The following is a 26,136-nucleotide window of genomic DNA, read 5'->3' as shown; positions in this document are numbered from 1 at the left end:
TAAACCAGAATGACAATGCATTATTCTACAATGGTGATTTGAACCTTTGCAGCGAGTGGAATACTTAAATCTGCCATTTAGGACATTTACCTGTGGTAACAAATTATTTGAGAAATAAAATTTCTAATCAGAGGGGAATCCACCTAGTCTGGAGGAATAATTCTTCTAAGCCACAGAGATTATCGAATTCTGTCTGTCCCGTAGGCCTTGTTAAATATTTCTCTCAGGTTTGGGTGTTTCTATTCATTGCTCTGAACAGCCAAGGTCTAGGGAAGGCAGTGTTGGACAATGAGGCAAATACTTATCTCCTGTGTCCTTGTTCCTTTCCTCTGGTGCCAGAGGGTCTGCTCTGTGTGCCCTTTTGCTGACCTGAGAGTGATAAGATCTACTTGAGTTGGGATTTGTAGTAGAGTGGACCAAGCTAGTAATTTACCCTGCTTTGATTTGTGGCTTCTTTGGCCTCTACTACCTCCACTTGATCTCGCCTAGTTCACCAGAGTTCTACAGAAGTGCTTGGGAGCCAAAGTTCCAGCTAAATAATGGTGACGGTTTGCTTGGCTCTGTCTTCTGAGTGTGCTCCTCTATGGATCCTAGACAGGAAGAGGGAAGTAAAATCTGGGTATTCCTGGATCTTGCCCAAAGTAACAACACATAACTTTAATCTCAAAATTGTCCCCAACATTCTCCAGATATCTGCCAGATTCCATAATTTTCTCTCCTGCACACAGTTAGATAAACAGCGCCAAATCCTTGGTCTTAGATTCCCTAACTAAATTCCACATAAACCAACCTCCTTCTGCGAAACCGCTTTGTCTTCAAACAAAATGAGAACATTCGAGTGTTCTCTCACATCAGCCCCATTCCAACAGCATCTTGATGAGATAGCATTCCAGTGGCAATCTTGCTTTAATAGAACTTCATGAATTCTCCAGTTTTTCAGCCCTGAATATGCAGACCTTCTCTTTCCATGGCTTAAATCTCTAAATAACTCCTTTATCCATTCATTATGTATTTACTGGTCTTATATTTTCAATCACAGAGCTTACCATTATATCCAAGTTTGGAATCAATTAAGTTTAGCCCATTTATATCTAACTTCATTAAGTAAATTTGCTACTGTCACTCTTCTAGAGACATATGGATTTATCTTAATAGAAAAATTATTAAACAGTTTATTTTTGAACTGACTGGTCATACTGAATGATTATATATGGCAAGAAAGTCTGGGGAAAACTTTATCTGCATTGCAGGAGCACCCACTTCAAATACCATTTAAAAAAATTGTCATCGTTGTATTATCTGAACTATCTGAACATCTGAAGAAAAATTGTTTTCCCCTCTTTCTAACCTTTGACCCAGGAAATACAAAGTTCTCATGACTGACTGGGAAGGTAAGGGGTTTAGGAAGAGTAAAGTAGACTCATGAGTTTTCACAATTGTATGATAACCCATTATCAAACAAGGACTATCTACATAATATAATTTCCATACAAAGCTAAACTAAAAAGTGTCCTCCAAAGTTCAATTGCTACACACTTGAACACATCATAATACTGTACTTTAATTGTTCTGAGTAGACAAAATAAAAGTCATTTTAAATTGATTGAACTGAAAAAGCTGAGACAGTATTTCCCAAACCAGTAGGCCTTCTCATTCAGGCTATTTTCCTTTCTCATTAAATGGCAATGTCCACTATAAGGGGCATAGATCCATAGGCATGGAGATAATTCTGAATTTCTGATAGAAGGGGCCAATGGTTAGTGGCTTAGGGAAGAACATTCAGTTTGGAAATACTCTATATTAGGGTGACTTCAAAGGGAGATATTTGAACTGAAAATCTCTAAGGTGCTGGAGAGAGACCTTCAAGATGGCGGAGGAGTATGACGTGGAGATTACCTTCCTCCCCACAAATACATCAAAAATACAACTGCATGTGGAACAACTCCTACAGAACACCTGCTGAATGCTGGCAGAAGACCTCAGACTTCCCAAAAGGCAAGAAAATCCCCACGTACCTGGCTGTGTGGCTGACCGGATCTTGGTGCTCCGGCCTGGTGTCAGGCCTGAGCCTCTGAGGTGGGAGAGCCAAGTTCAGGACATTGGACCATCAGAAACCTCCTGGCCCCACATAATATCAATCGGTGAGAGCTCTCCCAGAGATCTGCATCTCAACACTAAGACCCAGCTCCACCCAATGGCCAGCAAGCTCCAGTGCTGGATGCCCCATGTCAAACAACTGGCAAGACAGGAACACAACCCCACCTATTAGCAGAGAGGCTGCCTAAAATCATAGTAAGATCAAAGACACCCCAAACACATCACTGGATGCGGCCCTGCCCACCAGAAAGACAAGATCCAGCCCCACACACCAGAACACAGGCACCAGTCCCCGCTACCAGGAACCTACACAAGCCACTGAACCAACCTCACCCACTGGGGACAGACACCAAAAACTACAGGAACTCCGAACCTGCAGCCTGCGAAAAGGAGACCCCAAACACAGTAAGTTAAACAAAATGAGAAGACAGAGAAATACGCAGCAGGTGAAGGAGCAAGGTAAAAACAAACCAGACCAAACAAATGAAGAGGAAATAGGCAGTCTACCTGAAAAAGAATTCAGAGTAATGACAGTAAAGATGATACAAAATCTTGGAAATAGAATGGGGGAAATACAGAAATGTTTAACAAGGACCTAGAAGAAGTAAAGAGCAAACAAACAATGATGAACAACACAATAAATGGAATTTAAAATTCTCTAGAAAGAATCAATACCAGAATAACTGATGCAGAAGAACAGATAACTGACCTGGAAGATAAAACAATGGAAATAACTATCACAGAGCAGAATAAAGAAAAAAGAATGAAAATAATTGAGGACAGTCTTAGAGACCACTGGGACAACATTAAATGCACCAACATTTGAATTATAGGGGTCCCAGAAGAAGAAGAGAAAAAGAAAGGGTCTAAGAAAATTTTGAAGAGATTATAGTTAAAAATTTCCCCAAAAAGGGAAAGGAAATAGTCAATCAAGTTCAAGAAGCACAGAGAGTCCCATACAGTATAAATTCAAGGAGAAACATAAAAGGCACATATTAATCAAACTATCAAAAATTAAATCAAAGAAAAAATGTTAAAAGAAGCAAGGGAAAAATAACAAATAAATACAAGGGAATTCCCATAAGGTTAACAGCTGACCTTTCAGCAGAAACCCTGCAAGCCAGAAGAGAGTGGCAGGATATATTTAAAGTGATGAAAGGGGAAAACGTACAACCAAGATTACTCTACCCATCAAGGATCTCATTCAGATTCGATGGAGAAGTTAAAATATTTACAGACAAGCAAAAGCTAAGAGAATCCAGCACTACCAAACCAACTTTACAACAAATGCTAAAGGAACTTGTCTAGGCAGGAAACACAAGAGAAGGAAAAGACCTACAATAACAAACCCAAAACAATTAAGAAAATAGGAACATACATATCGATAATAACCTTAAATGTAAATGGATTAAATGGTCCAACCAAAAGACATAGACTGGCTGAATGGATACAAAAACAAGACCCGTATATATGCTGTCTACAAGAGACCCACTTCAGACCTAGTAACACATACAGACTAAAAGTGAGAGGATGGAAAAAGATAATCCATGCAAATGGAAATCAAAAGAAAGCTGGAGTAGCAATTCTTATATCAGACAAAATAAACTTTAAAATAAAGACTATTACAAGAGACAAAGAAGGATACTACATAATGATCAAGGGATCAACCCAAGAAGAAGATATAACAATTGGAAATATTTATGCACCCAGCATAGGAGCACCTCAATGCATAAGGCAAATGCTAACAGCCATAAAAGGGAAAATCAACAGTAACACTGTCACAGTAGGGGAATTTAATCCCCCACTTTCACCAATGGACAGATCAGCCAAAATGAAAATAAATAAGGAAACACAAGCTTTAAATGACACATTAGACAAGATGGACTTAATTAATATTTATAGGACATTCCATTAAAAACAGCAGGATGCACTTTCTTCTCAAGTGCTTCTGAGACATTCTCCAGGACAGATCATATCTTGGGTTATAAATCAAGCCTTGGTAAATTTAAGAAAACTGAAATTGTATCAAGTATCTTTTGTGACCGCAATGCTATGAGATTAGGTATCAATTACAGGAAAAAAAACTGTAAAAAATACAAACACATGGAGCCTAAACAATATGCTACTAAATACCCAAGAGCTCACTGAAGAAATCAAAGAGGAAATCAAAAACTACCTAGAAACAAATGACAATGAAAACACGACAACCCAAAACCTATGGGATGCAGCAAAAGCAGTTCTAAGAGGGAAGTTTAGAGCAATACAATCCTACCTCAAGAAGCAAGAAACATCTCAAATAAACAACCTAAACTTATACCTAAAGCAATTAGAGAAAGAAGAACAAAAAAAAAAAAAAACCCAAAATTAGCAGAAGGAAAGATATCATAAAGATCAGCTCAGAAATAAATGAAAAACAAATGAAGTAAACAATAGCAAATATCAATAAAACTAACAGCATTTTCTTTGACAAGATAAACAAAATTGATAAACCATTAGCCAGACTCATCAGGAAAGAAATGGGGAAGACTCAAATCAATAGAATTGGAAATGAAAAAGGAGAAGTAACAACTGACACTGCAGAAATACAAAGGATCATGAGAGATTACTACAAGCAACTCTATGCCAATAAAATAGACAACCTGGAAGAAATGGACAAATTCTTAGAAATGCACAACCTTCTGAGACTGAACCAGGAAGAAACAGAATATATAAACAGACCAATCACAAGCAATGAAATTGAGACTGTGATTTAAAATCGTCCAACAAAAAAAAGCCCAGGACCAGATGGCTTCACAGGCAAATTCTATCAAGCATTTAGAGAAGAGCTAACACCTATCCTTCTCAAACTCTTCCAAAATATAGCAGAGGGAGGAACATTCCCAAACTCATTGTACGTGGCCATCATCACCCTGATACCAAAACTAGACAAAGATGTCAGAAAGAAAGAAAACTACAGGCCAATATCACTGATGAACATAGACGCAAAACACTAACAAACAGAATCCAACAACACATTAAAAGGATAATACACCATGATCAAGTAGGGTTTATCCCAGGAGTGCAAGGATTCTTCAATATAAGCAAATCAATCAATGTGATACACCATATTAACCAACTGAAGGATAAATACCATATGATAATCTCTATAGATGCAGAAAAACCTTCTGACAAAATTCAACACCCATCTATGATAAAAAACCCTCCAGAAAGTAGGCATAGAGGGAACTTACCTCAACATAATAAAGGCCATATATGACAAAACCACAGCCAACATCATTCTCAATGGTGAAAAACTGAAATTATTTCCTCTAAGATCAGGAATAAGACAAGGTTGCCCACACTCACCACTATTATTCAACATAGTTTTGGAAGTTTTCGCCACAGCAATCAGAGAAGAAAAAGAAATAAAAGGAATCCAATCGGAAAAAAAGAAGCAAAACTGTCACTGTTTGCAGATGACGATACTATACATAGAGAATCCTAAAGATGCTACCAGAAAACTACTAGAGCTAATCAATGAATTTGGTAAAGTAGCAGGATTCAAAATTAATGCACAGAAATCTCTTGCATTCCTATAAACTAATGATGAAAAATCTGAAAGAGAAATTAAGGAAACACTCCCATTTACCATTGCAACAGAAAGAATAAAATACCTAGGAATAAACCTACTAAGGAGACAAAAGACCTGTATGCAGAAAACTATGACAATGATGAAAGAAATTAACGATGATACAAACAGATGGAGAGATATACCATGTTCTTGGATTGGAAGAATCAACGTTGTGAAAATGACTCTACTACCCAAAGCAACCTACAGATTCAATGCAATCCCTATCAAACTACCAGTGGCATTTTTCACAGAACTAGAACAAGAAATTTTACGATTTGTATGGAAACACAAAAGACCCTGAGTAGCAATAGCAATCTTGAGAAAGAAAAACGGAGCTGGAGGAATCAGGCTCCTGGACTTCAGACTATACTACAAAGCTACAGTAATCAAGACAGTATGGTGCTGGCACAAAAACAGAAATACACATCAATGGAACAGGATAGAAAGCCCAGAGATAAACCCGGACACATATGGTCACCTTATTTTTGATAAAGGAGGCAAGAATATACAATGGAGAAAAGACTGCCTCTTCAATAAGTGGTGCTGGGAAAACTGGACAACTACATGTAAAAGAATGAAATTAGAACACTCCCTAACACCATACACAAAAATAAACTAAAAATGGATTAAAGACCTAAATGTAAGGCCAGACACTAGAAAACTGTTAGAGAAAAACATAGGCAGAACACTCCATGACATAAATCACAGCAAGTTCCTTTTTGACCCACATCCTAGAGAAATGAAAATAAAAAAAAAAATAAACACATGGGACCTAATGAAACTTAAAAGCTTTTTCACAGCAAAGGAAACCATAAACAAGACGAAAAGACACCCCTCAGAATGGGAGAAAATATTTGCAAATGAAGCAACTGACAAAGGATTAATTTCCAAAATGTACAAGCAGCTCATGCAGCTCAATATCAAAAAAACAAACAACCCAATCCAAAAATGGGCAGAAGACCTATAGACATTTCTCCAAAGAAGATATACAGACTGCCAACAAACACATGAAAGAATGCTTAACATCATTAATCATTAGAAAAATGCAAATCAAAACTACAATGAGGTATCACCTCACACCAGTCAGAATGGCCATCATCAAAAAGTCTACAAACAGTAAATACTGGAGAGGGTGTGGAGAAAAGGGAACCCTCTTGCACTGTTGGTGGGAATGTAAATTGATACAGCCATTATGGAGAACAGTATGGAGGTTCCTAGAAATAGAACTACTATCCAACCCAGCAAACCCACTACTGGTCATATACCCTGAGAAAACCATAATTCAAAAGAGTCGTGTACCACAATGTTCATTGCAGCTCTATTTACAATAGCCAGGACATGGAAGCAACCTAAGTGTCCATTGACAGATGAATGGATAAAGAAGATGTGGCACATATACACAATGGAACGTTACTGAGCCATAAAAAGAAACAAAATTGAGTTATTCGTAGTGAGGTGGATGGACCTAAGAGTCTGTCATACAGAGTGAAGTAAGTCAGAAAGAGAAAAATAAATACCGTATGCTAACACATATATATGGAATCTAAAAATAAAAATGGTTCTGATGAACCTAGGGGCAAGACAAGAATAAAGACGCAGACGTAGAGAATGGATTTGAGGACACGGGGAGGGGGAAGGGTAAGCTGGGCTGAAGTGAGAGAGTGGCCTGGACATATATACACTACCAAAGGTAAAATAGATAGCTAGTGGGAAGCAACCACATAGCACAGGGAGAGCAGCTTGGTGCTTTGTGACCACCTAGAGGGGTGGGATAGGGAGGGTGGGAGGGAGACGCAAGAGAGAGGGGATACAGGGATATATGTATATGTATAGCTGATGCACTTTGTTATACAGCAGAAACTAACACACCATTGTAAAGCAGTAATACTCCAATAAAGATGTTAAAAAAAAATAAATACAAGAAAATTTTTTAAAGTTTTCAGTTTAGCTTTTATAAACTTTGTTTTTCCTGGAAGAGAATTCTGCATTTTATAGTACTGGGTTGGCCAAAACATTCATTTGGGGTTTGGACCAATCCAATAGAATTTAATGGAAAACTTGGCTTTGCTAAGATGTTCTTGTTCCATAAGATAGGACAGCTGTACCATGACTCTACAACAAAGGTACCACTTCTGCCACGAGGAGTGAAACAAAATCAAGAGACCCTAAATATCTATTTCATATAACCACCCACTCTAGCCTGAGACTATACTGTTTATCAAACAAGTTTGTGTATTTAATTAACTGGGAATTTTTCAGAAGTTTATGTTGGTACCTCCTGGTTGGGAAACTAACACCAGTGTTTTCCCAACCTTTCTCCAGGCTGAGAGAACTAATCAACTAGGCTGAGAGGTTAGTTAAAAATGTACTTTAGGTTTGAGAAACCATTTCACAAGATAACCTTTAATTTATTTTTTTTGATAGTTTTCTTTATTGATATTATAGAGCTCAAGTGAAATTGCAATGATAGCAGACATATTTTAATAAGAAGAGTACTTATTTTGTCATCAAAAAGTACACTGATGAAGGAAAAGAGCACTTAGTTATCCAATTTGAACAAATGTACTTCAAAATAAATATACACTGTACCACTGGGAATGTTATAGGTGCAAATGCAGCACAGAACACACACATGTATACTCAGATTACCCGAATACCATGAATGTTGTATCCGCTGCAAATTATTCCTAAATTATAGGATAACTACATCCCACTTCCTGATTGCCGAAGCTACATTACCCTTTCCATCTTAATTAGGAAATAGATATGGTAACTATGTGTTAATATTTGCCCTAATGAAAACAATATGAATTTTAAAGTAGGGATACAAAAGTGTCATTCTCCCTGAATAAAATATACAATAAATTATAGCTCAATGTTTTTTCTGCACGTTGCTGAAATAATTATTCTGCTTTAAAACAAAAGTACATTTCAGTTGTAATTATCCTAGCAGAGTTCTTAAAAGATTATTGATGCTAGAATATCCATATATAAAGTTAAGTTTATCTTTTTAAAAAGATGGCCACCCACAAGGCCTTTAAATCTCATAAATTACTCACAAGACTTCGGCTGAGGAGGCTCATTCTCTCCTCCAACTGAAGTCAACAGAACAGCAAGAACGCTGTTCCTGCATTTAAGGTGCCTTCAGTAGATGGAGGAAAACACAATCCACATGCTTTTATGTCTGGCGGGACCTCAATACACACCTGATGGTTGCCCTGCCATCAGGTGGTTTTTCAACAGGTGGTTTTTCAACACCACCGTGTGGCACAGGTGAATACACCAGTTTAAAACAGAGGGAAAATTGAGAGGGTGGAGTTAGTAAAGAAAATCCAGCAAGGGGTGAGTATTGAGTTTTCAAATGGTGTGGAATTTAGCTTGGTGGGAAATTTAGTACTTCACAGGAAACTTCCTCAGAGATCTAAACTTTCTGGCCTTTTAAAAATATTTAAATGCTTTCATATTTTGAATACTGTGTCCTAATCTTAGGAAATGCAGCATTATCTCAGTTAGCAAAGCTTGTTGTAAGAAAGTCACTCTGATAATTAGAACAATTGGGGCCAGAAAGGCCAGGCCCGTTTCACTCCACATGGGCCAGTGGGAGAGGGAGGGATGGCCCTCTCCCAGGGCTGGGCCTTTAGAGTTGAAGGCAGAAGGTAGAGAAGACCACGGGGCTTGCATGGATCCTGGCAGTTTGCCTTGGGAGGGGTGCAAGGAAGTTGCTCCGACATAGCATAAAGGATCAGTAACACATGAGCCAGGGGGTCTGCAAAGTGGGACCCAAGCCTGGTGCAGGCCCACGTCGGGAATGGCATCCCTGTCCGCAGATAAGTGAGGCATCAGTTGCTCCTCTTCACTAATACAGACCAGTCCCTGCCCTATTCAAGAGCACTCTTAGTTTTTACTATGATGGCCACTAGCAAGTTTTACACAAGATTGGTGACTGAGAAAACCCCCTATAGTCAGAGGTAACCCAAGCTTCACTTCTCAGGCTCTTGTGGCCATTGGGAAAGAGAGAACAGTGCCAAGGACCGAGGCTGGAGAGGGAGTCAGGGTCTGATCAAAAGGGCCTTGGACACCAGGCTATAGAGCCTCAGCTTTACCTGTAGGCAGTGGAGAACCACAGGGGCAGGGCAACCATCAGGTGTGTACTGAGGTCCCGCCAGACATAAAATCCTTCCGGAAGGAAGACTTGGCTTAACTGCGAAGGGGTTTAACGACCCAAACAGACAAACTGGAAAACGAAAGGCATCCACTTCACGTGTCCTGGATAGAATGAGTTCCCTTCCTTTCTGCTTTGAGTGGGGCTGTGGACTGGGGTGGGCAGATGCGAGGATCCGAGGCTAACTAAGAGGGGTGTGCAGTTTGGAATGGAGCGGGGCTATCTTTTGGGTGGAGAGAGAGAAAGTGGGGGAAATGCTGTCACAAAGGCTTGATCAGGCTGGACCGCCTCGAAGGCAGCTGTGAAAGTTTCCCCAGGTGTCATTCCAGATTCCGGCCTTGACTGGGCTGCACGCTACTCTGTGACTCTGGGAACCCGCATGGGCACTGGAGACAACAGGGATTCAGGACTGGCTTATGAATGAATGAATGAACAAACGAACGAACGGAGGTTGGCTTCTAGAACAAGGACAAGGACAGAGTGTATAGAGATCTTGCAAAGGCCAGCAGTGCTAAGAGCCTGGACCTCGGTGATGGCTGCTGAGGGGATGGACAAGAGGCAGTAGCTTTACTCTGATGGGACTCGGGACACTGACTGCCTGTGAGGACTGAAGGAGAAAATATAGGTCAAGAATGACCCTGAGGCTTCTGACCCAGGCAACTGGACTTTAAGAGGAAGAGCAGGCTTTTGAGAAAGGAAAATGAATTTGGTGTAGATCACAGGAAGCACTTATTCATTAGAGAAGCATTTTAACTCCCTTATAGCCAAGATAACCCATATTTATTACAAAAACAAATATATCAAAAAACACTTAGAAATGCAATTAAATTTGTTTATTGAAACAATATAGATAAACTGTGAGTAATACAGATTGTTTTCAGCGTAATATAAGCATCACACATTTCTCCTGGTAACAGATGATGGATAGATGGCCAGATAAAACACAACAGTAGAAGGAATCTAGAATGCTAAATTTTATTACTAGATATCTCCCTAGAGATCAGCAAACCCAATCCCATTTAACAGATGAGGAAGTAAGGACCAGAGAGGCTAGCATTCTCCACTCTACATATGTTTAGGGCACTGACCACGTGCCAGGCACTTGGTGCTGGGCATATAAAAGTAAACAGAACACGGTACCCGTACTCACGGTGCTCATAGCCAGGCTACTGAGTGAGAGCATCCAGGAAGCAGGAAATTTAGACACAGCCTAGTAAGCATTGTCAGACTAGCATGTTCAAACTGCGAGGTGTACCCAGTCCAGGCTTGGGAGCAGCCTCCAAAGGCCATGCATGAGCTGACCTGGGAAGGCTGAGCAGAAGTCAGATGGACAAAGAGGCTGTGAAACGCTGCCCCAGGGATGCAGAGGTGAGGGGAAGCATAATATGTCTAGCGAACCAAAGGAGTTCCAGTACAAGGGAATTCTTGTTCTGGATTTCAGAAACAATAGTCCCCTGACTCCCAGTTCAGTGCTATTGTTAGAATGCTACCTGTCTCTACAGGTCTCTTGACAAGTATGTGATGATTCAGCACATATATCAATACTCTTGCATAGAAAAAAAGGAAGCATATATGGCTCATGCTTACCCAGAAATAGACATTAAGATTTTCCAAAGCCTCCTGTTTAAAATATATCTTTAGAGGAATCATTACTTTGTGTTACAGCCTTTCATTTCCTCCCCAAATGTTTACATCCGTTGGGTCATGCCATAAAGCTCTTAAGGCCGGAAGGGATTTTAAGGCATCACACTGTCAGCAGCCAAGGGAGCACAGGGTGGGGGAAAAGGAGGTGCTGGAGGCATGCAGCAGTGGGCGCAGTCACTACCCTGGTGCAGGCAACAAGCGGGTCATGGTCTGTAGAGAGCTTGGGCATTAATACCAAAACTGACCAAAGTCGTTCCGCTCTTTTTATCACCATGTGCCAGCCATCTAGCAATTCCCAGTAAGGTCGATAACAACACATTCGTCCCTGCTGACCCTCCCCTCGCCCTGTGGATGCCACCGCACTTCCCATACACCTGCACACAGAAAGCGCAGCTCCCAGACAGGCTTCGGAAACACCTGAGGTCCCCGTGTTAGCCATCTCTTCATATATTATCACATACTCTCCATTCCATTCCTTTTTGTAAACCTAGCCCAAGTAGTCACAACCACACATACAAAACAGAACAAAACACACATCGAAGTTTATCTTCCTAGAATTATGATATTTATCTCTAATGAAGAGTCTCATCTCTCAAGTCTCAAATCCGGTTCGAGCTGGGGCGGCTGGCATCTGATGTCTGAGGCTGTCCCTTCCGTGTTCACACGCTTATCAGGAGCAGTCCTCGCTCATCCTCTCCGGCTGGGCTGTCTGGCATGTGCTTGGCGGGGTAAACACCGACGGGTCTTTAATGCCCAGCTGTATGTCGAAAAACCGTGTGGTCAATAGCACACTGTAATTTTTGGTGAAGGTTTCCTGGACAGGATAACAATCCTTGAGTGTATAAATGCCAATCCAGGTTTCATCTATAGGAGGAAGGCAAGTTGAGTTTTTAATGTACAAGACAGGCAAAGTGTGTGTATTTTTAATTATGCAAAATATACATAAAATAGACCATTTTAACCGTTTTTAAGTACAGTTTGATGACACTAAGTACATTCACATTGTTATGAAAGCGTCATCACCATCCATCTCCAGAAATTTCCCATATCCCCCAGTTGAAACTATCCATTAAACACTAACTCCCCATTCCTCCCTCCCCCCAGTCCCTGGAAACCACCATTCTACTTTCTGTCTCTATGATTTTGACTATTCCAGGTACCTCATATAAGTGAAATTATACAGTATTTATCCCTTAGTGACTGGCTTCTTTCACTTAGCATAATGTCCTCAAGGTTCATCCATGTTGTACCATGTGTCAGAATTTCCTTCCTTTTTAAGCTTCAGTGATTTTCCCCTGTATGTATACACCAGCTTTGTGTCCCCATTTGTCTGCTGAGGGACACTTGGGCTGTTTGCACCTCTGGCCTTGATGAATAATGCTGTTATGAACACGGATGTCCAAATATCTGTTTGAGTCCTTGCTTTCAGTTCTTTAGGGTATATGCCCTATATTGCGGGGTCATCCGGTAATTCTGTGCTTCACTTTGGAGGGCACCATCATACTGTTTTCCACAGCACAAAGGCCTGTGTTTTTGAAACAGTCTTGGGGGAGGTGTGTTGGCAGCATTGCAGAGAAGAGCTTCACATCTATGTATAAAAGCAGATATAATAATGGCAGTTGATCTGGTCGCTGCAACTTTAGTTAGTGTTCGGGGGAAAGGAAAAGGAGGCACCCAAATCCAATGTGTGACTTAGACAAACACCTTCCATGTCACAGACCTCCAGGGCATCATGAAACATCAGAGCCAAGGCTAAGCCCATAATAGTCAAAGTGGCAGAAAGTTACAGGGGGCCTTAGAAGGCTGAGGTGTTTGTTCAAATGCCTTGCTTAGATCCCAGCGCTACACAACTAGCAGAGTACATTTGGGGACTGTAAATGGAGTTAAACAATTTGATTAAGCTTCTAAATTTCCTTAACAACTACCTTCCTTAATGGACTTAAACATTATTTCCCATCCTGCTTCCTGAGATGCAATACTTGAATACTTTGTTGAACCCTTACACGATCTGGCTGACTTTCTGTCCGACCACTCCTGAACGGTGATCTGCTCCTGGGGTCCCCCAATGGAGTACTGGTCCTCAAAGGTGGAGTTCTGAGGGATGTCTAGAGGGTCCCAGGGGTCTCTCAGGGTGATCTTGGAGCACTGCTTGGTGGCTTGTTCAATCTGAAACATCACTCCATCCTTATAGAGCAAAATATATTCAAATAATCTGGAAGACAGATTGAAAGAGAACAGTTCAGGACTTTATGTTGCAATCACCATGTCTTTTATCAGCATAAAAGCCAAAGACCTTTGATACAAGTTATTCTTAAAATAGAAAAAAATAGTTTTGCTGCTAGGCAATCATTTACTTACCTATAAACACTAGGTGCATGAACAACTTGAATATAAAATAATTAAAGTTCAGGGATCAAAACCGAATATTCATGAGACTGTTACCTATCATACCTATCAATTACCTATTACCTTATCAAGTACTTATTGTATGACAGACCCTGTGCTTGAGATACAAACATGAGGAAGGTGAGGCCCTGGGTTAGCAGCTGGTTTATGACCTTTTAGCCTCAGAGACACAGGAGGATTTGACTCTCGCCTTAGTTGTTGAGTCCTTGTAGCACTGAGTCAAGGGACCACAGGGGTATGCTGAATGCAGGATGCCAAGAGCCTGCTGAGGATGCACCAGACCCCTGTGCCCCACTGTCTCAACTGTCATCATAGGAATGGGCTTTGGTGAGGTGCAGCTGTGCTGGGAATGGGCTGAGACAGGCAAGGACAAAAGCTGAGGGGACCCCAAGCGAATGGCTTCGCTGAACTGAATTTGTCTGCGTGTTCTCAGCCTCGTCCCTCATACCCAGTGCACACCCTACGTGCAGAGCAAGCCAGAAGTATTCCCAGTCTGTGCCCGAGCCCACAGACTGCCCGCCGTCACCTTGCACGCTGTGTGGCCACCAGCCCTGTGTCTTTCCTAAAGCTAAGCCATCTTGGTGTTGGGTGAAGCTCGGTGAGTTTCCATGCATTCAACTGGCAATCTAAACCTCAGGGCACTGCTATTGATCAAGTGGAGTGAGGTTGCAGCCCTGATTCAAAAGTGAAATTTGCAACACCTGAGGGCAGAAGCGCCCAGAGAAGTAGCTTTTCGTGAGTAAAAAATAGCCAACAGACTGTCTGCGGTATGTAAGGCTCACCCCACTCCACAGTCCCCAACGAGGATGCCTGTTCTCCATCCCAAGTCAGGGTTTGAGATTTCTTCAGAAAAAATATTATAAATGATAACTGTCCATATGGTCAAAATAGTACCATTATTAGGATTATATTTCATTTTCTACGAGCTAGCATAAAAATATAAACATAACCTCATTTTATGTATTTAGAAATATCGACCCTGCTTATGCTAGAAAATGTTTGAAATGACTTACAAGGGTAAAACCCAAGCACAGACCTTGAGAAGTGGGAGTGAATGGAGAAAGAAAAGGAAGTGTTCACGTTATGCGCTACGGCTCAAACATGGAGCCGACCTCCTAGACTATACATGCAGGGTTCACATCAAAGTACAAGCCCTTTGGAGGAGTTTGGGGTTGGACTGTCACTGCTTCCTCACTCCCGGTTAAGTCCCTGGCGCATCAGAGTCTAAATATTCATGGAAGGACTATAGAAACATTAGCATCCACTATAGAGCGTACTCCAGCCATAATATGGGATTCTTGGTCCATACACAGATCCTGCCCCACGATCCTCTCAGGGAGAGTGGCCGCCCACGAAGCCCCTATACCGTGTGCTGTCAGGCCTGGCTATCTTCATCCTCCCCATCTCCTTGTGCTTTCCCAAGTTCAAGGTGTTTAGGCTAGAGAGTCCGGCCTAGCTTTGGCTGATACTCCAGTTGCGTGCAGTGATTGTCCCCTGAAAGCTTTGCACCCATGTGCAGGAGAGGGGGGTTTCCTTCTTGAAACTCAGCCCCCGAATCCACAGAAGCACAAAAGTGGGAGCCTGGCGGCCATGTTTGTGTACATGACCTGGCCACCCTCCTCAGAGGGGGACATCTGACCCAGGGTGGGACAAACAGACGCTCCTGCTCGGACATGTGGAACTGCCACTGAAGGTCTGCTAGTCAGTCTCTTAGTGTGGCTGGTCATGTCGTACGTAAACACAGGAGCCATGGGAGGCTAATTTCCAACAGGTGAACTGGATAAGAATAAAGAATGAAGCACAGAGAAGCAGCTGCAAGCTGGGATTCCAACAGCTGTTCATTTCCTGGATGCATTTCCTCTCTGAGGCCTGGTGCCTACAGATCCACCTGCAGAGTTATGATAATAAGTTTCCTTTGTTCTAATAACTTTCCTTTTTCTGCTTGGAACTTTTTGTGTGACTCATAACCAGGACTTGTTTCTAATACAGTTGAGGACTCCACTGTTCCATCTAGAGCCCTGGAACAGCCGCCAGCACAGCTGTTCTGGGAGAGGCACCACACAGGCCACTGAAGAACCAAGGGCCATGGATGCCTGGTCAGTCAACTGCCAGGGAAGGGGGCAGCAGGAAAGGAGCTCTGCTAACTTCACTGTTTTCCCGAGGCCAGCTCTGTCCATATACAGAAGTAAAATGAAAATTCTAGACTTGAAACAGTCACTACAAAATGTTAACATTGGTTAATCCTGGGGAGTCTGAACACAGGTGTTTGTTATGATGTTCTCTGTACTTTTCTAAGTTTTCAAAATATTTAATTTGAAAAAAAGAGGGCACAGTATGATACTGAGGTTATGTTGACAGTGCCTTAAGTAAAACAGAAATATTAATTTAATGGGAAACAAAATAGAACTGTGTAAGTCATTTTTTTCAAAATCCCATGTGGATATAAATGCTAGTACTGCTACACTGAAAGTTTTGGAAAAGAAGATTTTCATGGCTTGTATGTTTATATGAACGTCTTCATAGTCAAGATGTAGGTTTTCCATCACAACTAGGATAAAGGGCCTGGAGCCCGATAGAGCCAGAAGGTCAAAATGTAGAGATCAGCCAGGGTTGAAATGAATCATCTGCTTGAGATGCTGTGCGGGTAATAACCCGTAGATCTGAAGCAGTGATGGACTTCAACAGAAACTGGATCCTGGGAGGTGAGATCAAAGCCTGGCTCTGAAGTGGAGGAAGCTGTGAGGGCAGGAGTCACCCCAGGGTGCAGTCAGGCAAGGTGAGGGGCAGGAATGGGTGTGAAGGACGAGGCAGGTGGGCCAGCACTGGGTCAACAACAGCCTGCAAACTTCGCCTCCTCGCTGGCCAGACACCAAGCAAAGCATTGTTCCTGGAAGGGCCTTGCCGCTGGGTCTCAGGTTCTCCCCGCCCAGTCAAGAGGTCAGCAGGCCAAGCTTTTCATGGCAACCCAAATGCAGAGGAGGTGCCCGGCGAGCCACTTGGCCTCTCACCTCGTGGGACAAAGGATTTTTGTGTCTTCTGACAAAATTCTCAGGCTGTGTGGACAATTTCTATTGTTTCCTGAAAAATCCATTTTCCTAAAAATTGAAACTAACTTAGAGAAATAACAACTCTCTGCATACGTGTCTACTGATGTTTTAGTTTTAATTGTGGTAAAACACATATCACATAAAATCTACCATCTTAACCATTTTTAAGTGCACAGTTCACATTGTTGTGCAACCAACCTCCACAACTCTTTTCACCTTGCAAAACGGAAACTCTGTACCCATTAAACAGCTCCACATTTCTCCCTCCCCCAGCTCCTGGCCACCAGCATTCTACTTTCTGTCTTTATGAACTTGACTACTCTAGGTACTTCGCATAAGTGGCATCATACAGTATTACTCCTTTTGTGACAGGGCTATTTCACTTAGCATAATGTCCTCAAGCTTCATCCATAGTGTAGCATGTATCAGAATTTCCTTTGTAAGGCTAACTAATATTCCATTGAGTGTATATATCACATTTTGTTTATTCATTCATTCAAGGATGGACACTTGGGTTGTTTCCACCTTATGGCTATTTTAAATAGTGCTGCTATGAACATAGGTGTGCAAATGTATTGATTTTTAGTGTACTATACACATTTTACAAAAATAAATAATGATTTATATATATTCTAACCTGCATTTTAAATTCAACAATTTGTCCTTGGTAGTCTCCCAAGTATTTCCATAAAGTACAGATCAATGGAATCATTTTTCCCTAATTTATTATGAAAATTTTAAAAATGCAGAAGAGTTGAAGGTCTAATACAATGATCACCTTTGTACCTACCATTTAGATTCAACAATTGTTACATTTTGCCATGTTTGCTTTATCTATTTCCTAAATATCTCTTACAAACAAGACTCTGTACTTCATGTCCCATCACATCAGAAGACAAGTGATGTCCCATTCCGCTATTAATGCTACCAACTTTGATCACCAAGCCACGTGGTTACTCTAGATGTCTCCATCATAAAGGCATTTCCTTTTGCAATTACCAAGTAATCGGTGGGTAATACTTTGTGATGCTGAGAATATCCTGTTACCCCATAACTGTCACCTAATGATTTTAGGTAAAACAATTTCTTGAATCAATTATTTCACTGGAGGTTGGTATGATGCTACCAATGGTACAGCAAATGGTACCTATCTATCTATCTAGTATCACTCTGCACTCGGGTTTTTATTTATTCAACATATGGCAAATAATTAAAGTCATTATTCCACTTGATGTTCAAATTATCCCAAGTTCAGTCAGTGGGAACTCCTTCCACCTGCTATTTGTGACTTATAACATGATTCCATTAGTCTTTGAGTGATTCCTGGGTTTCTGTGACACAAGCGTCCCAGGCTCATCTTAGACTTTCCTTGCACCATATCTAAAATCAGTCATTCCTCTAAGGAAACCTGGAACTTACTGGGAAACAACTTAGAAACCAACATCTGGGCCCTAGATGTGCTCATTGTCATTGGGATGTCATCGTTTTAAGGACCTTTCAGTGGTCAGAACTTCTTACGTTGAAAAAAACATGAATTCATACTGATATTTCCAATCTAAATTTGACATTATAGGTTCTCCCCTATCATTTTTGTTTTTATGTTTACATATATTTTCTCTTCAAATAAAAGTCATGCTTCCCAAAAATATTAGCAAATTTACTTATTTGCTTTATCCTACAATAGCTTTGAAATAATACTTTTAAAACTGTTATCAAAAAAAAAAAGTGTTATCAAAAAATACAACTGCCCAGTGAAGTTTAAGATTTTATTGCAGTTCTTTTTGTCCTTAGAATACAACTCAATACTGCATTAAAAATTCACTTGGGGCTTCCCTGGTGGCGCAATGGTTGAGAGTCCGCCTGCCGATGCAGGAGACACGGGTTCGTGCCCCGGTCCGGGAAGATCCCACATGCCGCGGAGCGACTGGGCCCGTGGGCCATGGCCGCTAAGCCTGCGCGTCCGGAGCCTGTGCTCCGCAACGGGAGAGGCCACAGCAGTGAGAGGCCCGCGTACCGCAAAAAAAAAAAAAAGATAAAATTCACTTGGATTAACCCTGTTCCCTGGGTGGCTATGTTTCCAGATTGATATATCATTAGGTTCATTTGTTTGTTCTCAATTCGGGGACTTCACACTCTTCCCCTTTGATTTAATTATATTATTTAAATATGTAAAGTTTTTCATCTTTCAGAACTCAGAACAATATAAAAAAACACATTCAGGGAAGTCTCACTCAAAATTAGAAAAAAAAATTTTTAAAACTTGTTTAGGAATTCCCTGGCCATCCAGTGGTTAGGGCTCTGCGCTTCCACTGCAGGGGGCACGGGTTCGATCCCTGCTTGGGGAGCTAAGATCCCACATGCCATGTGGCGCAGCCAAAAAAAAAAAAAAAATTTTTTAAAAAGAAGTCTCACTCGCATCCCAATCCCTGCCCCATCCCTCATTCTCCCAATGGATAGCACCTTTCATTGGCTTCCATGTTATTTTCCTTCATTTCTTTTGACCAAACTAAGCAAACACATGTGTGCACTCTTACTTCTCTCTCTTCTTTCCAGAAAGGGTAGAATTCTGTATACACTTTTCTGCACCTTGCCTTTTCCTGTCTCTATTAATACATAGAGGTCATCATTATTCTTTTCTATGGCCATATAATAGTTTATCGTGTGTAAGTACCATTGGTTATTTAGTCAGTCTCCTGCTAATGAACATTGGCTTGTTTCCATTCTTATTATGTTGCCCAAAACAAAACACTGAATAACCTTGTGCTATTTTGGAGTTATATATTTAGGATAAGCTACTGATATGAAACTACTAGGGTAAAGGGTATTTTGTTAATATTATCAGATTTCTTTTCAAAGAGTTGTGCAGTTTTGCACTTCTATCAGTAATATATGAGAGCACCTGTTTCCTTTATAGTCTTGCCAACAGATCATGTTGTCAAACTTGGATTTGTGCCCATCTGAAAAGTAAGAAATGTTATCTGTCAGGATTTTTTTTAAGAACTTTGTCCCTTTTTGGTAAGCATAATGAACATACAATGGACTGCATAAATCTAAAGTGTAGAGCTTGAGAAATTTTACAAAGTGAAGAATTAGGAAGCCCCCACCCAGATCCAGTTATGGCACACCAGAAGCCTTCCCCAGCCCCTCCCAGCCACTTCCCTTCCACAAGGGATAGTGCAGGTTTTTTTGTCTGCTTTTTTTTTTACATCTTTCTTGGAGTATAATTGCTTTACAATGGTGTGTTAGTTTCTACTTAATAACAAAGTGAATCAGCTATACGTATACATATATCCCCATAAATCCTCCCTCTTGCGTCTCCCTCCCACCCTCGCCATCCCAACCCTCTAGGTGCTCACAAAGCTCCTGATCTCCCTGTGCTATGCGGCTGCTTCCCACTAGCTATCTATTTTACATTTGATAGTGTATATAAGTACATGCCACTCTCTCACGTCGTCCCAGCGTACCCTTCCCATGTTCTAATTTCTTTCTTTTACATGTAGCTTTCCAGTTTTCCCAGCACCACTTTTGAAGATGCTCTCTTTTCTCCATTGTATATACTTGCCTCATTTATCAAAAATAAGGTGACCATATGTGTCCGGGTTTATCTCTGGGCTTTCTATCCTGTTACATTGATGTATATTTCTGTTTTTGTGCCAGCACCATACTGACTTGATTACTGTAGCTTTGTAATATAGTCTGAAGTCCAGGAGCCTGATTCCTCCAGCTCCGTTTTTCTTTCTCAAGATTGCTTTGGCTATTCGGGGTCTTTTGTGTTTCCGTACAAATTGTGAAATTTCTTGTTATAGTTCTGTGAAAAATGCCACTGGTAGTTTGACAGGGATAGCATTGAATCTGTAGATTGCTTTGGGTAGTATAGTCATTTTCACAATGTTGATTCTTCCAATCCAAGAACATGGTATATATCTCCATCTGTTTGTGTCATCTTTAATTTCTTTCATCAGTGGTTTATAGTTTTCTGCATACAGGTCTTTTGTCTCCTTAGTAGGTTTATTCCTAGGTATTTTATTCTTTTTTGTTGCAGTGGTAAATAGGAGTGTTTCCTTAATTTCTCTTTCAGATTTTTCATCATTAGTTTATAGGAATGCAAGAGATTTCCGTGCATTAATTTTGTATCCTGCTACTTTACCAAATTCATTGATTAGCTCTAGTAGTTCTCTGGTAGCATCTTTAGGATTCTCTATGTATAGTATCATGTCATCTGCAAACAGTGACAGCTTTACTTCTTCTTTTCCAATTTGGATTCCTTTTATTTCTTTTTCTTCTCTGATTGCTGTGGCGAAAACTTCCAAAACTGTGTTGAATAATAGGGGTGAGAGTGGACAACCTGTCTTGTTCCTGATCTTAGAGGAAATGGTTTCAGTTTTTCACTGTTGAGAATGATGTTGCCTGTGGGTTTGTCATATATGGCCTTTATTATGTTGAGGTATGTTCCCTTTATACCTACTTTCTGGAGGGTTTTTTATCATAAATGGGTGTTGAATTTTGTCAAAAGCTTTTTCTGCATTTTTTGAGATTATCATATGGTTTTTCTCCTTTAATTTGTTAATATGGTGTATCACATTGATTGATTTGTGTATATTGAAGAATCTTTGCACTCCTGGGATAAACCCTACTTGATCATGGTGTATGATCCTTTTAATGTGTTGTTGGATTCTGTTTGCTAACATTTTGTTGAGGATTTTTGTATCTATGTTCATCAGTGGTATTGGCCTGTATTTTTCTTTCTTTGTGAGGTCGCTGTCTGGTTTTATCAGGGTGATGGTGGCCTCATAGAATGAGTTTGGGAGTGTTGCCTTCTCTGCTATGTTTTGGAAGAGTTTGAGAAGGATAGGTGTTATCTCTTCTCTAAATGCTTAATAGAATTCGCCTGTTAAGCCATCTGGTCCTGGGCTTTTGTTTGTTGGACGATTTTTAATCACAGCCTCAATTTCAGAGCTTGTAATTGGTCTGCTTATATTTTCTATTTCTTCCTTGTTCAGTCTTGGAAAGTTGTGCTTTTCTAAGAAATTGTGCATTTCTTCCAGGTTGTCCATTTTACTGGCATAGAGTTGCTTGTAGTAATCTCTCCTGATCCTTTGTATTTCTGCAGTGTCAGTTGTTACTTCTCGTTTTTCATTTCCAATTCTATTGATTTGAGTCTTCTCCCTTTTATTCTTGATGAGTCTGGCTAATGGTTTATCAATTTTGTTTATCTTCTCAAAGAAAATGCTGTTAGTTTTATTGATTTTTGCTATTGTTTACTTCATTTCTTTTTCATTTATTTCTGATCTGATCTTTATGATTTCTTTCCTTCTGCTAACTCTGGGGTTTTTTTAATTCTTCTTTCTCTAATTGCTTTAGGTGTAAGGTTAGGTTGTTTATTTGAGATGTTTCTTGAGGTAGGATTGTATTGCTCTAAACTTCCCTCTTAGAACTGCTTTTGCTGCATCCCATAGGTTTGGGTTGTCGTGTTTTCATTGTCATTTGTTTCTAGGTATTTTTTGATTTCCTCTTTTATTTCTTCAGTGAGCTCTTGGTTATTAAGTAGTGTATTGTTTAGCCTCCATGTGTTTGTATGTTTTACAGATTTTTTTCCTGTAATTGATATCTAGTCTCATAGTGTTGTGGTCGGAAAAGACACTTGATATGATTTCAATTTTCTTAAATTTACCAAGGCTTGATTTGTGACCCAAGATATGATCTAGCCTGCAGAATGTTCCATGAACACTTGAGAAGAAAGTGTATTCTGTTGTTTTTGGATTTAATGTCCTATAAATATCAATTATGTCCATCTTGTTTAATGTATCATTTAATACATTGTTGTGTTTCCTTATTTATTTTCATTTTGGCTGATATATCCATTGGTGAAAGTGGGGTGTTAAAGTCCCCTACTATGATTGTGTTACTGTCGATTTCCCCTTTTATGGCTGTTAGCTTTGCCTTATGTATTGAGGTGCTCCTATGTTGGGTGCATAAATATTTACAACTGCTATATCTTCTTCTTGGATTGATCCCTTGATCATTATGTAGTGTCCTTCTTTGTCTCTTGTAATAGTCTTTATTTTAAAGTCTATTTTGTCTGATATGAGAATTGCTACTCCAGCTTTCTTTTGATTTCCATTTGCATGGAATATCTTTTTCCATCCCCTCACTTTCAGTCTGTATGTGTCCCTAGGTCTGAAGTGGGTCTCTTGTAGACAGCATATATACGGGTCTTGTTTTTGTATCCATTCAGCCAGACGATGTCTTTTGGTTGGAGCATTTAATCCATTTACGTTTAAGGTTATTATCGATATGTATGTTCCTATTACCATTTTCTTAATTGTTTGGGGTTTGTTATTGTAGGTCTTCTTCTCTTGTGTTTCCTGCCTAGAGTAGTTCCTTTAGCATTTGTTGTAAAACTGGTTTGGTGTGCTGAATTCTCTTAACTTTTGCTTGTCTGTAAATGTTTTAACTTCTCCATCGAATCTGTATGAGTTCCTTGCTGGGTAGAGTAATCTTGGTTGTAGGTTTTTCCCTTTCATCACTTTAAATATGTCTTGTCACTCCCTTCTGGCTTGCAGGGCTTCTGCTGAAAGATCAGCTGTTAACCTTATGGGGATTCCCTTGTATGTTATTTGTTGTTTTTCCCTTGCTGCTTTTAATATTTTTTCTTTGTATTTAATTTTTGAGAGTTTGATTAATATGTGTCTTTTTATGTTTCTCCTTTGATTTATCCTGTATGGGACTCTCTGTGTTTCCTAGATTGATTGACTATTTCCTTTCCCATATTAGGGAAGATTTCAAGTATAATCTCTTCAAATATGTTCTCAGTCCCTTTCTTTTCCTCTTCTTCTTCTGGGATCCCTATAATTCCAATGTTGGTGAGTTTAATGTTGACCCAGAGGTCTCTAAGACTGTCCTCAATTCTTTTCATTCTTTTTTCTTTATTCTGCTCTGCAGTAGTTATTTCCACTATTTTATCTTCCAGGTCACTTATCCATTCTTCTGCCTCAGTTATTCTGCTATTGATTCCTTCTAAAGAATTTTTAATTTCATTTATTGTGTTGTTCATCATTGTTTGTTTGCTCTTTAGTTCTTCTAGGTCCTTCTTAAATGTTTCTTGTATTTTCTGCATATATTTCCAAGATTTTGGATCATCTTTACTATCATTACTCTGAATTCTTTTTCAGGTAGGCTGCCTATTTCCTCTTCATTTGTTTGGTCTGGCGGGTTTTTACCTTGCTCCTTCACCTGCTGCATATTTCTCTGTTTTCTCATTTTGCTTAACTTACTATGTTTGAGTTCTCCTTTTCACAGGCTGCAGGTTCGTAGTTCCTGTTGTTTTTGTTGTCTGCCCCCAGTGGCTACTGTTGATGTAGTGGGTTGTGTAGGCTTCCTGGTGGAGGGGACTAGTGCCTGTGTTCTGGTGGATGAGGCTGGATCTTGTCTTTCTTGTGGGCAGGACCACATCTGGTGGTGTGTTTTAGGGTGTCTGTGACCTTATTATGATTTTAGGCAGCCTCTCTGCTAATGGGTGGCATCCATTCTTGTCTGCTAGTTGTTTGGCGTAGGGTGTCTAGCAGTGTAGCTTGCTGGTCATTGAGTGGAGCTGGGTCTTAGCATTGAGATGGAGATCTCTGGGAGAGCTTTCACCATTTGATATTATGTGGAGCCACGAGGTCTCGGGTGGGCCAATGTCCTGAACTCAGCTCTTGCACCTCAGAGGCACAGGCCTGACACCCAGCCGGAGCACCAAGACCCTGTGAGCCACACGGCCCAAGTCTACAGTTGTTCCCAAAGTCCACTGCCTCAATTTGGGGATGATTCGCTGTCTATTCAGGCATTCCACAGATGCAGGGTACATCAAGTTGACTGTGGAGATTTAATCTGCTACTCCTGATGCTTTTGGGAAGTGTGAGGTCTTCTGCCAGCGTTCAGTAGGTGTTCTGCAGGAGTTGTTCCACATGTAGATGTGTTTCTGATGTATTTGTGGGGAGGAAGGTGATCTCCACGTCTTACTCCTCCACCATCTTGAAGGTCTCCTTCAGTGTCTTTTTCATTCCCGCTCCTTTCAGCTTCCTTCAGTAGTGTAGTTTTAATTTACCTTCACTCATTATAGTCAGTTGAACATCTTTCCATATGTTTAATTACCATATACTTTCTAAATTTTCAATAGCTAGTGATTTAACCTTTTGTGTCTGATATAAGTTGCAGATATTTTTCTCTGCCATTTGTCTGTTGACATTATTTACATTTTTTTCTACAATGCAAAAGATTGTACTTTTTTTTTTTTTTTTTCAACCACTGTGCCACCAGGGAAGCCCAAGATTGTACATTTTTGAAGTCAAATTCCTTTTATTGCTCTTGCATTGTGTCATATTTAGAAAACCTTTCCCTACTTTCAGGTTATAAAAAAATTCACCCATGATTTCTATTATCTCTGTATGGTTTTATTTTGTTAACATTTAGATCTTTATCTCATTTGGAATTTATCCTTGTGTATGGTGTAAAGTATGGGTACAATTTTACCTTTTCCCAATTGTTCTAACATCATCGATTTAAAAGTCTATCTTTTTCCCAGTTATCTGAGATGCCACCCTTATCATATACCAACTGCAGATCTATGTCAGTCTGCTTCAGGACTCTATTCCATTGGTTGTCTATCTATTCATGCACCTGTGTCACACTGCTTTAATTACAGAGACCTAATAGTGTGTTGTTTCATAATCTCGTAGAATTTGCCAGACCTCCTATTGTGTCCTCCTTTTCCAGGATTTTCCTAGATATTTGGGTTTTTTAATTTTTCCATATGAAATTTAGAATTAACTTATTTAGCTCCAACAAAAACCACCCTTTTGGCATTCGGAGGGGGAAGAATGGATATCTGTATGATGTTGTCATCCTATTCCCCTGCAAAAAAAAAAAAAAAGTCTTTACATTTTTTCAAATCTCATTTTGTGTTTTTGTATCTTTCAGGAGTGTTTGAAAGTTTTCCTGTACAGATTTTGCAGATTTCCTTTGAGTTTATTCCTAAGTGGTTTGTCTTTTGTTGTTTTTGAGGTTGCTGTTTTAAATGAGATCTTCCATTTTTATTTTCTAGCAGACTATTGTTTGTATATATTAAAGCTATTGACTGTTCAGGCTAATTTTATATACAGATACCTTACTGAACTTTCTTAGTTTGAATC

At 40.1% G+C, this 26,136-nt stretch overlaps 1 protein-coding gene across 1 annotated transcript in view; it reads right to left on the bottom strand.

Moving 5' to 3' along the window:
* Positions 1–10,680: 10,680 nt before the first annotated feature.
* The window catches only part of EPDR1 (ependymin related 1), a 33,439-nt gene continuing 17,983 nt past the window's right edge, over positions 10,681–26,136 (bottom strand). The window contains 2 exon segments of the mRNA XM_024742260.1: positions 10,681–12,377; positions 13,517–13,725. Coding sequence (XP_024598028.1) covers positions 12,184–12,377; positions 13,517–13,725 — 403 coding nt within the window. The 3' untranslated portion in view covers positions 10,681–12,183.

Source organism: Neophocaena asiaeorientalis, unplaced genomic scaffold, assembly GCF_003031525.2.
Source record: "Neophocaena asiaeorientalis asiaeorientalis breed wild unplaced genomic scaffold, Neophocaena_asiaeorientalis_V1.1 scaffold373, whole genome shotgun sequence".
NCBI lineage: Eukaryota > Metazoa > Chordata > Mammalia > Artiodactyla > Phocoenidae > Neophocaena > Neophocaena asiaeorientalis.
The sequence above is the reverse complement of the archived record's forward strand: the minus strand, read 5'-3'. Positions and strand labels throughout refer to the sequence as shown.